The 17082-nt window shown below is 26.8% G+C and overlaps 2 protein-coding genes across 2 annotated transcripts; both read right to left on the bottom strand.

Annotated features, from left to right (window-relative positions):
* Positions 1-12224: 12224 nt before the first annotated feature.
* On the bottom strand, positions 12225-14298 carry OCT59_020101 (uncharacterized protein; the record flags this gene model as incomplete). The annotated part of the gene is made up of 6 exons (XM_025320759.2): positions 14175-14298; positions 13631-14095; positions 12579-13554; positions 12466-12504; positions 12342-12377; positions 12225-12268 (listed from the first exon to the last, which is right to left on the bottom strand). The coding sequence occupies exons 1-6, from the start codon at positions 14226-14228 to the stop codon at positions 12225-12227; spliced, it is 1614 nt and encodes a 537-aa protein (XP_025170587.1). The 5' UTR covers positions 14229-14298.
* Positions 14299-15855: 1557 nt separating this feature from the next.
* Positions 15856-16804, bottom strand: OCT59_020100 (uncharacterized protein; the record flags this gene model as incomplete). Its single annotated transcript, XM_066148951.1, has 5 exons — positions 15856-15897; positions 16376-16391; positions 16483-16564; positions 16638-16703; positions 16792-16804. 5 exons carry the CDS (start codon positions 16802-16804, stop codon positions 15856-15858), a joined length of 219 nt encoding a protein of 72 aa, XP_065989909.1.
* Positions 16805-17082: the final 278 nt, after the last annotated feature.

The following is a 17082-nucleotide window of genomic DNA, read 5'->3' as shown; positions in this document are numbered from 1 at the left end:
AAAAGAGACTATAAATATTGATTCAATCAAATATAATTATTAATAAATTAAACCGCATCAATACTGTATACATCTATCGAGTTCATCGTAAAATTTGCGAAAAATTATGAATAAAAAATAATTTAATATTCGATTAAATACCACGTGAAAATTAAAGCCGTAAAGTTCACTTCGGTCACTCTAACATTTCCCTTCTCAAATTGTTTACACATTTCAAAGTTCATATTTAAGAAAGTCATCACCATAAATTATATAAAAATTTTATATAATTATGAATATTTAAAATCAAAACGTACCCAGAGTTTTTGTGTTTAATAATTCTTTAGGATAAACTGTACTGTTAATAAATTAATAATATGAAAATTTCAGTTATTATCTTAATATGATTTATAATAACTCACAACTCTAAATTGTTTTATTAATTTGTGATCCGTGAGTCAGTGCAAAAAATTCATATATGATTTCGATGCAAATTTATGTCGTTCATGAATAAACTGCAAAGGATCTACAGAAAATGGGAATTGGCGTGGCGTCAAACAAATAAAAAATTATGTAAAAAAATTCTTTTCAAAAAAATAATCTATTTGACATTTTAGGATAAATATTATGTATTAAAATATGTTTAGTGTTGAATTGGTTCACATAGGAGCAAAAGTATTTAAGAAATGAAAATCGGACTAATGGATACACGTTATAATATAACTATTTGCAACATTTTATGCTTACCTTTTGTTCAATTATTATGCCTTGGCTTTAAACTCCAGTAACTGAATGTCATAATTCTTTGTTTAATTCTAAAAGAAAAAATTGACAATATTTTGATTTAAAATGTTAAGCGTATTAACGAATATGTCGTTTAAACATAAATTCGCTTATTCATTTTCGAACCTATTACTAATAATAAAAATTGTTAATAAAGAAAATTAAAAATAGGATAAGTCCTTTTCTTGTCTCCTCTACGATAATGTAATGGCTATAGATCGATAATTCAAAACTACTCATTGGAGATAGTCGTGTAGATATTTTCTCTTCCATTCAGCATTGCATAATACTAACCCCAAAAATACACGTAAATTTTAAATGCGTCTAGCAATGATAAGTGTCGAGATTAATATGCACAAACAATTAGTTAATTAGTATAAAAACCTATAATCTTTATTTATATAAAAATAATTTTAAAAATAAAAATCCTAATAAACTGATACAATACAAAAGAAAACTAAAGTATAAAATTTAAATTTAATAAAAATAAGGCTAACTTCAACATACATACACTTTTGTATTTTAATCATTGACTTGTGTGAAAAGAAGTTTCATTCAATATTATTTTCGCAATCTTGACAAATTTCATTTAGTTCTATAAAAATAAGTAAATAAATAAATTAGATAATAAATATTAATAAAGTTATAAATAAATAATAAATATTAAATATTAGCTTACCTAATTCGCTTAATTGAACATCCAAGCATTCTGAAACTGTAAATTTAATAAAATAACATTTGTCCGTTAATAAATTTATATGCAATATTATAGTAACGATAATTAAAAGAAATACTTGCTTGGATTTGTTAATGCTGATTGAATAGTATAATTAGTATCTATTGGGAAAAACATAATAAAATTAATAATGTAAATTGGTTTTTCATAATAAAAAGTAAGTTAAAATTACCTGAATTAAATTGAAAAGATGATAAATCTGAAGAATTTACTGGTTTTGGAAGACTTTTAAAATTTATAAGTCTACTAGTATAAACAGCCTGTGGATGTGTTTGAATATTTTTGGATTTATCGTCATTTGACTTGCCGTTTTTAAATTTTTTACTTCCAATTTCATCACCTTCTTTTATTTGATAATACAATTCACTATTTTTATCATATATTTCCTTACCCAATTTACTTAATATCTGATACAATTCTTTAGTGGCTAGTCTATTTTCTACTTCAGCATCCCAACATCTTATTATTAAATCTGAAATGAATTTTGGTATATGTTTAGGAATTTTTGGTCTAAGTCCTTCACATATTTTAATAGCTAAAAATTCATCATGAGGAATATCATAATAAGGAATTTCTTCAGAAAGAAACTCATTCATTATTATTCCAAATGAATAAATATCTGCTGCTTTTGTATATTGTTGTCCACGTAAAACTTCTGGTGCCATATATGGTAATACTCCATAAATTCCTTCTTTACCTTGCCTTTTTGCTGGTTGACACATTCCTAAATCACTTATATATGGAATAGAATAATAATATAATATATTACCCGAATGAAAATCTTTATGAACATTCCCAGCTGCATGAATATCTAAAAGTCCTCTTGCAATTTTTTGTAATTTATCAATTTTCGATCCAAATCCCATATATTCTTTGGATTTATTTAAATAATTTCTCAAATTTCCATCATTACAATATTCTAAAACCATCATATACTCTTTAGTATTTGGATCTCGAGTTATTCCATAACATGTAACAACGAAATGAAGATGAATCTGAAGATGAGGTTTAATCTAATTGATAAGAAGAAATTTTACTAATAAATAAATGCAAGTACACAATTATTAAATATAATTTCAATGTTAAAGTAAATTCATATTACCTCATTTAAAAAATCTGAACATATATCAGTAGAATTATTTAAACTTTTCAATACATATTCACCCCAACTATGTCTATGCCATTTTTTCTTTTTAATATCCCAATATTCAATATGTCCTTCAGACCATTTAGCAGAATGAATTTTACCAAATCCACCTTCTGCAATATAAGTAATATTCTGAAATTTTTCAAAAGGTATCCATTCAAGAAATTGTTTACAATGTAAAGCATCGAGTTGTGATTGTTGTATAAATTCATCGATATTTTCATTTCCGCTAGTCCAATTTTTAAAGTTATCCTTAAATCTTTTAGCATTACAATGTTGACACCATCTTTCTCCTGTACCAGGTTCTTTACATTCTCCACATATTCCATATACTCGTTTTCTTTTTTCTAAATCTTCTATATAAACTATTGTATCATCTACATCTTCTGATTCGGTAGTAGAAATCGCAACATGTCTCTTTTTTTAATGATCAAAAAAAAAAAAAAATATTAAAATTTTAACTATAAAAATTCAATATTACAATATTACTATAAATTTTATAATACCTGATATTTATTATAATCAACATCCTCCCATAACCACTTTGGCTCTTCTTCCATACTAATTTATTTGAATTATATGAATTATAATTTTATATTTATGCGGAGTTATTTAATCAAAATAAATTTCAGAATTATTAATCCGTAAAAAAAAAAAAAAAAAAAAAAGTTGAAGTATAAAAAGTGCGAAAATTTGTACCACAGTTATTACTAATACAAATTTTTTATGCGGAGAATAACATTAGACTAAATATGGACGTGTAAAATGCATTGTTAAACATGATTGATAATCACAAATATTGTTCAATACTTCAATTTTTTAATTTCTTTTTTCCGTCAATCACTACGTAACAGGTAAGGATCATGTTTATTTCGGTTTTTAAAACTGCGGTTTTGCAACCAAAACAGAATAGACTGTAAAAATCGATCGAAAAAATTAACCGATTGTAAAATTATTGCAAAACTAAATAAAATAATGTTTAAAAAAATATTAATTATAATTTTATTTTTTTTTAAAATCTAAATAATTTTTTTTTATAATAAATAATGCCGATTTTGTGATTTTTTCGGCGAAACGAAAAATCACGTGATCAACACGCAAAAAAAAAAATTAAATTTTGCTATAAATACTAAAAACCATAATTTTTAATGATATTCTCAATCTCTTTTTATTTGAATATATTAAAATTTACAATTACTGTAACTGATCGGGTTTTTTATCGGTTTCTTTATATATAAAACCAACGGGTTAACTGGTCGGTACCAAACGGTAAAAACCGGTTATGGTCGGTTATAATCGAACGTTTGGTATTTCTAATCACTCGTAATAGCTAAATCTATTTTTGATGCACAAACGCCACTCATTATTTTGTTACACTTAAAACTTCCAAAATCTCTGGATAGAAGAATGATGAGCTTATAAATTTGACATACTGTACCTTATTGCAAATAGTATTGAATGATTATGGATTGGTTCAAACACAGTATTTCTGGTATTTTTCCTTTTCTTCTTTATATCCTAAATTGCAAAGACAAAAAACAATCAATCAAAATGAAAACATGAGTAACACATGGTCTGATTACTGATGTTCTAGAGAAATAGAAAATGCTGTGTAACTCACTGGTTATATTTTCACAAGGATGTACCTATTTTTTTTTTCAAACAAGCGTAAGTTCAAATGATTTTCAGGAGTTGTTACATGCCAATGACGTGTTATATTATTAATATTATTGTAATAAAATACTCGTAAATAGAAATTTTATAAAAAAAAATATTTGAAAAATTTCATAATGACTATCAGAAATTTTTAGGTAGATCGGTCCGGTCCATCATCGAATTTTGTAGATCTACGCCGAAAATACCAACGTGTTTTGACACAGGGTATTTGGAAAAGTATTCAGATTTTAAAAAATTTCCTGATTATGATACTTGATTAATATTTTATGCTATATGGTGATAATACAAGCTTCTGTAGAATCTCAATTAATATATTTTTGGTAAACTAATATATGTTGACAAATATTAAAACATTACATTCATATATATTTACGTAAATTAAAGAGCGAGTGAGAAAAATTAATAATTGATGACATATATTCTCCAAGAGAATAAAAAAGTCTTTTTTTTAATTTTCAAATATCGTGGATTCCATTCTTTATTAAAAGATTCAATATTAAACATAAAATCATAAATAAATGTATATATATACACACATATAGTGTATAACCGAAGAAATTCAAACCCAACGAAAAATATTTAATACAAAAAAAAAAATAACGTGAAGAAAAAAAAATAAACTTCCACCATGAAAATGACAAAAAAAATGTTAATAATAAAAAGAATAATATAGTATAATATATATAATTAAATAAATAGTTTTTTTATTAGAAATATTATTTTTTTTTTTTGCAAATTGGGCATTTTTAAAGATTGCATTTATATTTACAAAAATCATGTTAAAAATTATTTTTTTAAAAAATTCTTAATCATTCAGTTAGTCCAAACGTAAAACCTTTCGAAAGTAAATTACAAACATGTAAAAATACAAGCCAATGTGAGTGAAAGCTTCAAGTAAGTGAAATCCTCAAAAAAATCAAATGATAATAAGAATTAAAGTACAAAATCATAGCAAAGCTTTATTTTGGGTATACAATAAGATCGCGAATTTTTTAACTTTGTTGTACAATAACGATAATTAAAAAAAATATTTTTTTTCTTGCAGTTATTTAAGTGATTTAGGAGATGTCTTGGTAGCAATTTTACCATAATGACGAGATTTCTGTATGAATCGGCGCTTTCCATTGAACAGATTTTGTATGTTGTCGCGAAGATTTATAACGCGATATTGCGATAAAAGAAATCAAAGATATTATTTAAAATTTACAATAAAAATATTGCAATGTTGTGTTATAACCTTAAACGAAATTAACGAAATTGATGATCTTATAATTTCTGACATTGACTGACGTCGCGAATTTGTCACCTACTTTTCACCTTCATTATCAATAAGGCAACATGTTCTCAACCAGTAGCACGCCATGCCCCGGTGATCTTCTACTTCACCCCTGATCAGTGATAAGACTTACGTCAGTAAATTACATTTGAATTGCCTTATTACTTTCATATGAATCTAAGTTTCTGAATGCAATTGTCAGATTTTTTTCGATTTTTCTTTGTTGAATCTCGTCATTGAACAAATTTAGTATTTGTTCATAAGTGCTATACGATCATTCGCGATTCGAAATAATTTTCCTTAAATCTTCAGATATTTAAACCAAATTATGACATAAACATCACTTTTAGCATAGATATGGATGTCAAAATCACAATACGATCTAAAAGATCTTCAGAAGAACGACTAAAAGTCGAGACTTCCTTGTTGTGAGCAATCGCAATTATCTAGAAGATTATTGCGAAGGACATTTCCCATATGGCATATGGGGACAAAAACTAAGGTTATAAGCTTTCTAAATCCTTACAGGATCCGAACTTTTAATAGCAATTTCGTGGGGCCTTTCACGAGTGCATCCACAGCTTTACCATAGACAAGGTTCTCATAGTCCTTTTCACCAACCTAAGCAAGCATTTTGGCGAAGCTAAAGTGGGTAAGTGACTCTGCAGCACCATATAGTTTTCTATGAAGTGACCATACAGATGGTGGTTGTATGGTATACTTGTAGTGACCATACATACGGTACTGACTAAAGTGGTATACCTCGGCCACCCTTATGCCCATGACCACCTTATCGCAACTACGGAATACGGAGATTAGGTAACCTTCGTCTCAACATCCAAACCTACTCACCCGCGATGATGGTCACTTCTGATCTCGCTTCTTAAAGCTTGTCTACGTAAGTAACTGCAATTTTCCTTTTTTTTACCCTCACCATTTTTTTCCACTTGTTACTTACTATATCTGGCCAAGAGCAAGTATACTGTAACTGACACTAATTTATTTTATTTAATTCATATAATAGAAAGAAATGGTTATGAAAATGTTGAACACAAGTTACAGTAAGATGAAATTATAAATGAAAAAAAAAATTTTAATATAAATATAAAAATGTTTGTAAATATCAATTTAGACGTAATTATTATTTGTTGCTGACTTAGCCAAGTCTTTTAAAAACTTGTTGTCACCTGATCACCACGTTGAGGTGCAGCAACATTGATCAGGAGGGAAAGGGAATACGAAAGGGAAAGGGGAATACGAAAGGGAAAGGGGAATACGAAAGGGAAGGGAATACGAAAGGGAAGGGAATACGAAAGGGAAAGGGAATACGAAAGGGAAAGGGAAATACGAAAGGGAAAGGGAAGAACGACAGGGAAAGGGGAGAACGACAGGGAAGGGTAGAACGACAGGGAAAGGTAATATGAAAGGGAAAGGGGGAATACGAAAGGGAAAGGGAGAACGATAGGGAAAGGGAGAACGAAAGGGAAAGGGGAATACGAAAGGGAAGGGAGTACGAAAGGGAAAGGAATACGAAAGGGAAAGGGAGAACGAAGGGAAAGGGGAAAACGAAAATACGAAAGGGAGGAAATACACAAACATACACACAAACTCACACTCCCAACCCACATACCTAAAGGAAGACGTAAAGAAAAGGGGCCTAAGAGAAGACCTAATAAAGAGAAGACAACAAACAGAGAAGACCTAGACAGAGAAAAGGTAGACCTAAAAAAAAGACGAAAAAAATTAAAGGTAATGAGATATATTTATATTATACTCATTTACTCATGAGTCATGATGAAACTCACATCAAGATTATGTGTTACATTACGCGTGAGTAACTTTTATCATAACTCTATATACATCACAAGACTGTATAGAAATATTTAGTCCTTTGTTACACTTCACAGTTAGGTCATCAAGTTTCAATTATATCTTGTTATTTATAAAAGTAACTTTACGTTGGATTTCAATCTAGAAAAGAAAACTCTTTAATGGAAACTTTCAATCACGTGAATCGATTTGATATAGCGACGTTACACTTACGAAGAGATTTTAACGCAAAATATTGTTTTCATTTCGCACGGTAAACTCTTCTGAAAGCATCGGTACAAATTTCTTCAATATTTTTAAAATGTTTATACTCATAATGGTCAATGTGTTTTTTAGAAATGGCTTCTACAATCCAGTTAAGCCATTCATTCTTTTCAGACATTTAATATATTATTGCTGCGGAAATATATATTTATTCGAGTGAAAAAAAATAAAAAAAGTTTGGATAATTAAAGTCATATCCACATGTTCCAAACTTTACAACTACCTAACATGTAAATTTATTCAAAAATCATACATATACGGTAATATTACTAGTTTCCAGATCTAATTAAATACATTAGAAAATTAGGAATCGATCGATATGATAAATCACGATCGATATACCCCTTTAAATATTAGTAATGACTCATGAATATTAAGCTTTTTTTTACATTTTTTTTACATTTTTTTTAAAAAAAAGAGATTTTTTTTATCAAGATTCAAGATTTTATGAGTCATTATTTCCTTTATGAAACAATATAGTAAAAAAATCTTGATCTTGTAAATTTTGTACATTGAAGTTCCCATATCATCTATTGTGTAAAAGGTTTTTTAAAAAGTATAAATATACCCCAAACTCCCTCAAATTTCTCAATACTTCATTTTTCATTTTTTTTAAAAACTTCAAATAAACATATTCATATAACGAACTCACTCAGAAAAATTAAAATATGGAATATATTCCGTACTTTATGGAAAATATATTCTCAATACTTCATTTATCGTTTTTTTATCAAAACCAAATAAATATATTTATATAACAAACTCACCGAACTCCCGAACTTAGAGAAATTAAACTCGTACTTTATGGAAAAATATATTCAATATGAAATATTTCCTTTTTACGAACTCTCTCTTCAATAGGTAACTCGTCAGATGAAACAAGGATATGTTTTACTATATAGGTCTTCTTTTGTTTTTCGATATTAGAAAAAATACATTTTATTATTTTATGAAAACATATTCAAAATGAATTTTTTTTATTTTTATTATTTCCAGGCAAGACTCGTGACAATTCTTTCTTGGTTGGCAATGAAATAACACAAAGCAATATAAAACAATACTCAAACTCAATGTTTAAGGTTAGGTTGAAAATAAAGAATATAATCTTGAATTTTCTACCGAAGATGAAAGAATGTAATACGGTATGGATTGTATTTACAAATTAAGATTTACGGTAGACCAATATTAAGGTAAGCATGCGCTCCCTGCTTGCATAGTTTTAATGATACAGGCTTACAGATAAAAAAAGTTGAAAGGGAGTATATATGAGAAACTGGCTTTCCTGGAAGAGGGTTAGCCTATGCACCTGGCTCGTATGCATGGTGTCATATTGTCAGTGGTATCCCAAAGGACTATTACAGTAGAGGTTAAAAAAAGTGACAAAAAAAAAGAAAAAAAAGTGAAGAAAAAAAAATGAAAAAATAAAGAAAAAAATATAAAATAAAAAATGAAAATGAAAATGAAAAAATAAAGAAAAAAAAATAGAAAAAAAAGTAAAAAGAAATGAATGAAAAAAAAAAAAAAATCTTTATTGTGCAAGTTCTAGGGTCTCCACTTGAGTAGTATGATACCATCACCTTTCTGGAGACTTTTTTTTACGCGTATGGTGGTGGTTCTTCCACCTGGTACCAGCCATACTAACGACTTTTTTTTCTTACTATTTTATAGATTTCATTTATTGTTTTATTATACTTGTAATTAAAGAAGAATAGTTGAAATTCGTGGTAGACCATCATTTATTTATAAGTTAAGCATAAGCGTGACCATCATCGTGGGTGAGTAGGTTTGGATGTTGAGACGAAGGTTACCTAGTCTCTGTTATTCCGTAGTTGCGATAAGGTGGTCACCATATATATGGTAGTGACCCAAGTGGTATACCTCAGCCACCCTTATGCTCATCACTACAAGTATACCGTACAACCCTTTTATGATGAACTCTAACTTTTGCCATGTATCTATTTTATATAAAGGCTATTATTAGTATTTGTATTTAAACTTTATTATCGTTATATTATTGTATAAATAAATTAATTCAAAATTCAGAGAAAAAAAAAAGAAAATTAAATATCTACCTTAATTATTATCGCGAAGAAATTAAATTAATATTACAAAATTATTGCAAACATTATTACATCACGTTATTTACAAGAAATCAAATCGTGAGAAAAGCATGATGATCAGAATGTTTCGCTTATTTAAGTTGATAAATTATCATGTGATTTATTGATTTCTTTTTTAGGAAAGGTGAGAATCAATTAATAAGGTATCCAAAAGTCGAAGGATTTTTTTTATTTTTTTTTAAAAAAAAAAAAATTTAAATCGTACGTATATTAGCAATATTAAAGTCAACTATCATTGTATTAAACACATCGCTCATATGCATTAGTAACGTCACTTTTCAAATTTCATTAAGAAAAAAATTCGATTAACTTTTGGTGATATAAGTTATAAGATTATTTTTCCTTTGAGAAAAATAATTATTAATAATGTCGGCGGTCGATTAGCCAAGGCTTTACATGAAGTTACGAAAATTAATAAATCTAGAATAAATGAAAATTTTCAATAATACAATAAATAATTACATTAGTTAAATTTTTTTAAACTAGTTTTAACTCAAAGTGAAACCGTGTCCTAGCTCATGTGACCGTACATAAAATACAGAAAAAATCGGATTTTAGAAAATTGGAATTTGAGATAACTAAATAGATATGGATTCTCATGTTTCCACTTTATCAAATAAGCCGCTCTTGCGTTTTAGCAGAAATTTGTTTAGATTGTACCACATTAAAATTTTTGAAAAATGTTGAGCGTCCTGTTCTTTGTCCGTAAGATAATACGAAATTATAGTCGCAATGTAATCACTTGTTATATCGTGTGAACATGAGCAGTTAATAATTTTTTTTGATCTTATTAAGTTTCATTTAGTCACTTTATTCTAACTTCCTTTTAAGAATGATTAAAAAATAAAATATGTAAATATATAATACTGATATAAAAATTTTTTATAATCAATTTGTTATTTAATGTTATAATATTTAATGAGTTCACCTAATAAATAAGGAGCAGTATGATTAAAAATTTAAATATAACTACTATATAACTATCACATTGTAAATTGTGCTAATAATGAGTATTTTGTTCATACAAGTGCTGCCCGTTATAACGACATTTTTCGGGATATTAGTAAAATTTTCTAATTATCGAGTAATTATCGTTATAATGTGATTTATTAAGTTTTATATAACGACACCAAAGAAATCCACAAATGGCATGTCGTTATACAATAATTCGTTACGGGCGGCACTTGTATTTGATATTGATATATCGGAAATATATATGAATAAATTAACATAGTATCGTGTGAACCAAATTAAGCAAAAATACATATATAATTATTCATTCATTCATTCATTCATTGCCAAAAATGAAACCTAGAAATATACTAAAAATAAACTAATCCAATGTGTAAATCAAAGCCGTGAAGCTCACTTCGGACACTAACGTTTTCCGTCACTAGTAATTGTCGTAATTTCAAAATGTTTACACATTTCGAGTTCATATTTAATAATTTATTATAAATATGAATACAGTACTTAAATTTTAAAAACGTATTCAAAGATTTTTTTAATTCGTGATCGGTAAGTAAAGTAAACTGCAAAAAAAGACGTATATCATCACTAGCTAATATTTTCTTAGATCTTACCTTTATTTGGTGCATGCCAGATTACGGATCACGAATTTAACTGATTAATAATTCTTTAGGATAGATAAACTGCTAATAATTTATTAATGATTATTTTTTGCGAATTTACTACATTATAAAAATTTATAGCAAAAAATTTTTCTTTAAAGTTTTACTATCAAATATCTCAATATCTTAGTTTAAACTTTAAATTATTGAACACACTCATTTTAAATACTTAAAAGATTATTATATTTTTATTATATTTTTATAGTAAAAGAAAAAATTTGTTAAACATGATTTTGGTGCATACGTCGATTTTTCATTCTTTAAATAATGCTCTTTATGTGGATTTAACACTAACATATTTTTAATACATAGTATTTATCTCAAAGTACAAAATAGTTTATTTTTTAAAATAATTTTTTTTTACATAATTTTTTACTTTTATTTGACGCCACGCCAGATTTCCCATGTTCTGCAGATCCTTATCGATTAATTCCATTTTCAAAACTTTTAAATTATTTCAAATAAAAGAAAATTAAAATATGATAAAATTCTTTTCTATTTTCTATTTCTAAGATAATTGTGATGACTATTGATCGATATTTCAGAATTACTGATTGGAGATAGTCGTATAGATTTTTCTCTTCCAGTCATCAGCATTCCATCATAATGCTAACCCCGGAAATACACGTATATCGGGATTAATAATTGTAAATTTATAATCTTTATTTAAATAAATATAATTTTAAAAATTCTATTTAAATTGATACATATATAAAAAAGTAAACAAAAGATAAAAGATAAAAGAATGGTACTTTAACTATTGATTTAAGTAAAAGAAGTCTCATTCAATATTATTTTCACTATCTTGACAAATTTCATTTAGTTCTATAAAAAATAAGTAAATAAATAAATTAGATAATAAGAAATATTAATAAAGTTATAAATAATAATAACTTACCTAATTCGCTTAATTGAACATCTAAACATTCTGAAACTGTAAATTTAATAAATTGGTATTTGACCGTTAATAAATTTTAAATGTAATACTATTTATAGTAACGATAATTAAAAGAAATACTTGCTTGGATTTGCTAACGTTGATTGAATAGTATAATTAGTATCTATTGGGAAAAACATAATAAAATTAATAATGTAAACGATTTTTCGTAATAAAAAGCAAATTAAGTTAAATTACCTGAATTAAATTGAAAAGATGATAAATCTGAAGAATTTACTGGTTTTGGAATATTTTTAAAATTTATAAGTCTACTAGTATAAATGGCTTGTGGATGTGTTTGAATATTTTTGGATTTATCTTCTTTTGGCTTGTTATTAAATTTTTTCCTCCTAATCTCATCACTTTCTTTTATTTGGGAGTAAATTTCACTATTTTGAATATTTTCACCATCTTTATCATCTTCATCATCTTCATCATCTTCTTCACTATCTTCACTATCTTCACTATCTTCGTCATATTCACTATCTTCACTATCTTCACCATCGTCGCCATCATCACTATCATCACTATCATAAGTTTCATCCCTCCATTTTTTTAATATCTGATACAATTCTTTGGTAGTAGGTCTGTTCTCTATTTCGGCATCCCAACATCTTATAATCAAATCTGCAAGTAATTTTGGTACGTCTTCAGAAATTTTTGGTCTTTGTCCTTTACATATTGTAATAGCTAAAAATTCATTATGAGGAATATCACCATAAGGAATTTCTTCAGAAAGAAACTCATTCATTATTATTCCAAATGAATAAATATCTGATGCTTTTGTATACTGATGCCCACGTAAAACTTCTGGTGCCATATATGGTAATACTCCATAAATTCCTTCTTCTTTAACTTTTTGCTTACTTGCTGATTGACACATTCCTAAATCACTTATATATGGCTCATCATCCCCAAATAATATATTACCTGAATGAAAATCTTTATGAACTTTTCCAGAATTATGAATATCTAAAAGTCCTCTTGCAATTAGTAGTAATTCAAAAATTTTCAATCCATATCCTATATATTCTTCGGATTTATTTAAATAATTTCTCAAATTTCCATTATTACAGTAAAATAAAATCATCATATACGCTTTAGTATTTGGATCTTGAGTTATTCCATTACATTCAATAACATCATTAAGATGAATATTAAGGTGAGTTTTAATCTAATTTATAAATAGAAATTTTTCTAATAAATAAATACAAGCAACAATTATTAAATTCAAAGTAAATATAAATTACCTCATTTAAAAAGTCTGAGCAAATATCAGAAGAATTATTTAAGCTTTTTAATGCATATTTTTTATGAGCACTACGTTTCCATCTTTGATTTTTAATATCCCAATATTCGATACATCCTTCAGGCCATTTAGCTGAATATACTTTACCAAAACCACCTTCGGCAACATAAGTGATATTTTGAAATTTTTCAAAAGGTACCCATTCAAGACATTTTCGAAAACTTAAAGCATTAAGTTGTGAGTGTTGTATAAATTCATCAATGTCTTTATTTCCACTAGTCCAATTTTTAAAGTTATCCTTAAATCTTTTAGAATTACAAGGTTGACACCATGCTTCTCCTGTACCAGGTTCATTACATTCTCCACATATTCCGTATACTTGTTTTCTTTTTTCTAAATCGTCCATATAAACTATTCTTTCATCTGATTCAGTAGTTGAATCAATAGTAGAAATTGTAACATGGTCCTTTTAATGATCAAAAAATTATTACAATTTTTACTATAAAATTCAATAATTAATAATAATAAATGTGAATTTATAATACCTGATGCTCTTCATAATAAACACTCTTCCATAATTTCTTCGGTTTTTTTTCCATACTATTAGTTTGAATTATATGAATTATAATTTTATATATGTGAGTAATAAAAACAAATTTCAGAATTATATATACGTAAAAAAAAAAGTTAAAACGAACGGGTTGGTCAGGAATATAAAAAAGCAAAAATTTGTGCTACAGTTACATTAAGCTTAAACTATTACAAGAGAACAAAGTATTTACTGTATGTTTCAATAATAGTATTTGTGATACACTCAATTTATCTGTACCGTTTTGTGACCTTAATTTAAATAATGTAGCACTAATAAAGATCGGACTAACAATTCAACAATTTAATAAATTTATAGGCATTATCTGATCATCACAAAAAAAAAAATTAATATTGTTCAACTTTTATATGTTCTTGGTATATTAATATGGTAAAGAATATTAAACCACTACATTCATGTACTGTATGTATATTTACGTAAATTAAAGAGTGAGATAATTTTATTTTAGAAAAAATTAATATTTGATAACTAAAAAAAATTTTTCTATTTTCAAATATCATGGATTATTGCATGATATCTAAAAAAGTTCTTTTTTTTTAATTAAAAGATTCAATATTAAACATAAATACAAGTGTATATATATATATACACATATATAATATGTAACCGAACCCATCGAAAAATATATAATACAAAAAAAAATAATAATAAAGAAGAACAAACTCCCACCCGTAAAAATAAAAAAAAATGATAATAAAAAAGAATAATATAATATACTGCATATTTATATATAAATACATTGATACAAATTAAAGTAAATAATTGTTTTTTATTTTTTTTTTATAAATTAAGTAAATTGATAAAGTTTTCTTCTAAGGAAAAATGATACCGACAGGACGTTTAGTTAACCATTCACATTTTCCACTGAATCTGATAATCTTTTCTTTCATCAGCACTCAAATGATCATTTATATCAGGTTTATTCCAAGAAGCCTTAGCGGCTGCTTCCGCTATGGGACTTATTACAGTAGTAGTGGTTGATGCTATAGTACTAGCAGTATATATGTGGTTGAGGTCGGTAGTTACTATAATACTATTGTAGTAGAAGTTGCGTCAGATGCTTCTCTACTTACACTCGCACTATTATGATTTCTTTTTGTCATAATTGTTCGACGTGATCCATCAGAATTTTCTTCAGCAATTAATCTCTTTTGAATGATTTTTGATGTTTAATATGTCCTGAAATTCTTCTTATACCTAAATTACTTGAAGAATCATTATTATTAATATTAAATAGTATTCGTTCCTACACTTATTCTTATACTACTGCTACTTTTATTACTTATTCTACTACTCCCGTATTCTCTCCGCTAATTCGCTTACCATTACCAACATTACTATTTTCACCTTTTGTACGCTACATTACGATTTATTTCACCACTAGCTTATTTTGTCATTGAATTCAATCCATTTGAATTAGAATGATTAAAGTAATCAATATTATTGGTATTTGTTGATGACATTGTGTTTGTTACTGGTGGAGTTGAAGAAACAAATAATGACGTCAATATAGAAGTAGTTGTTAACGTGCCACCACCACTTCCTCCTATCAAATATTCATCATCACGTCATTCTTCTTTCATCACGTCTTTTTTTAATCATTCGCTAGTGCAAATCTATTCGTCATTGATGTGTTTTAGTGTTTTCGATTTATTGCTCTAAAATAAAATAATGATTGTTAATTGTTATTATTGTTGATATAAATGAGTTAATATAACAGCATGATAAGTAATATCTGATATGAAAAAAAATTGAACCAAATTTTGTAATATTCAGTTGGTATTGTAAAATCCAACAACAACAGCAGCAAATATTACAAGATCAACAAGATTTACTGCAACACCAACATCAATATCGTCAACAATTGTTACAACATCATCAGCAATCATCATTTTGATCCAGATCAAGATGACGATGTTCTATACGATTACGTATGTAATATTCATATTATAATTGAATAATGTACGTGATAAATGAAATGCCCATTAATGAATGACATTATTAAAAATATTGCCATAATTATTATTTATTACTAATGAAGAAATTGAAGAAGTAATGAAATTTTGAAATTTCTGTTAAAAAAAAAATAATAAACTTTTCTTTTTTAATACTTAAAATTAACGTGTATTCACTTACATAAATTGCGGCACGTCTTTAAAGTTGAAACATAAGTACTACTAACAGTTTCTTTACGTGTTAATGCTTTAAATCAAAATTATTAAAAAGATCATCATCACCCATACTTCACCCATATTACCCAAATTAAATTATGTATTCTACGAGTTGAACTCGCTTTATCTAAATCATTAATATCTACACAATGTCCTGTTATCCATGCGAATGAAAATAATGTTGATATTGGCGATATCAATAAAAATCTATCATATCTACTATATACTATCTATTTGGTGGAACTTTTTTATTACTATTATTTGTATGTTCATTCTTTGATTATTTATTGAAGCTGTACATGTTAATAAGAAAAAAAAGAGAGAGATTAAAAAAGATTAAAAACAAAAAAAATCTTTTTCTCATTTTTTAATATGACTTACTTATAGGATACATTAACGCCAATCCAATAGCTAATTCTCTTGACTAATTGATCGATCAAAGAAAAAAAAAATTTTTAAAAAACACGTCTAATATATAAATCACGAGATGATGACAATCCCTTGCCCTTATGGAGTGGACTATGATAACGTACCACTAATTCTTTAACAATGGGAGACAATGGGTGTGATCCCGGCAAGAGACCAGGCTATATTTGAAATTTTCAGCGTATGGCCTCTGAGAAACCTATATTGACCGGGTTTACAAACGCAATCTACTGTCATTACTTACAC

Source organism: Rhizophagus irregularis, chromosome 3 (assembly GCF_026210795.1).
Source record: "Rhizophagus irregularis chromosome 3, complete sequence".
Classification (NCBI taxonomy): Eukaryota; Fungi; Glomeromycota; class Glomeromycetes; order Glomerales; family Glomeraceae; genus Rhizophagus; species Rhizophagus irregularis.
Note: the sequence above shows the minus strand (reverse complement) of the source record. Positions and strands in the feature narration are given on the sequence as shown.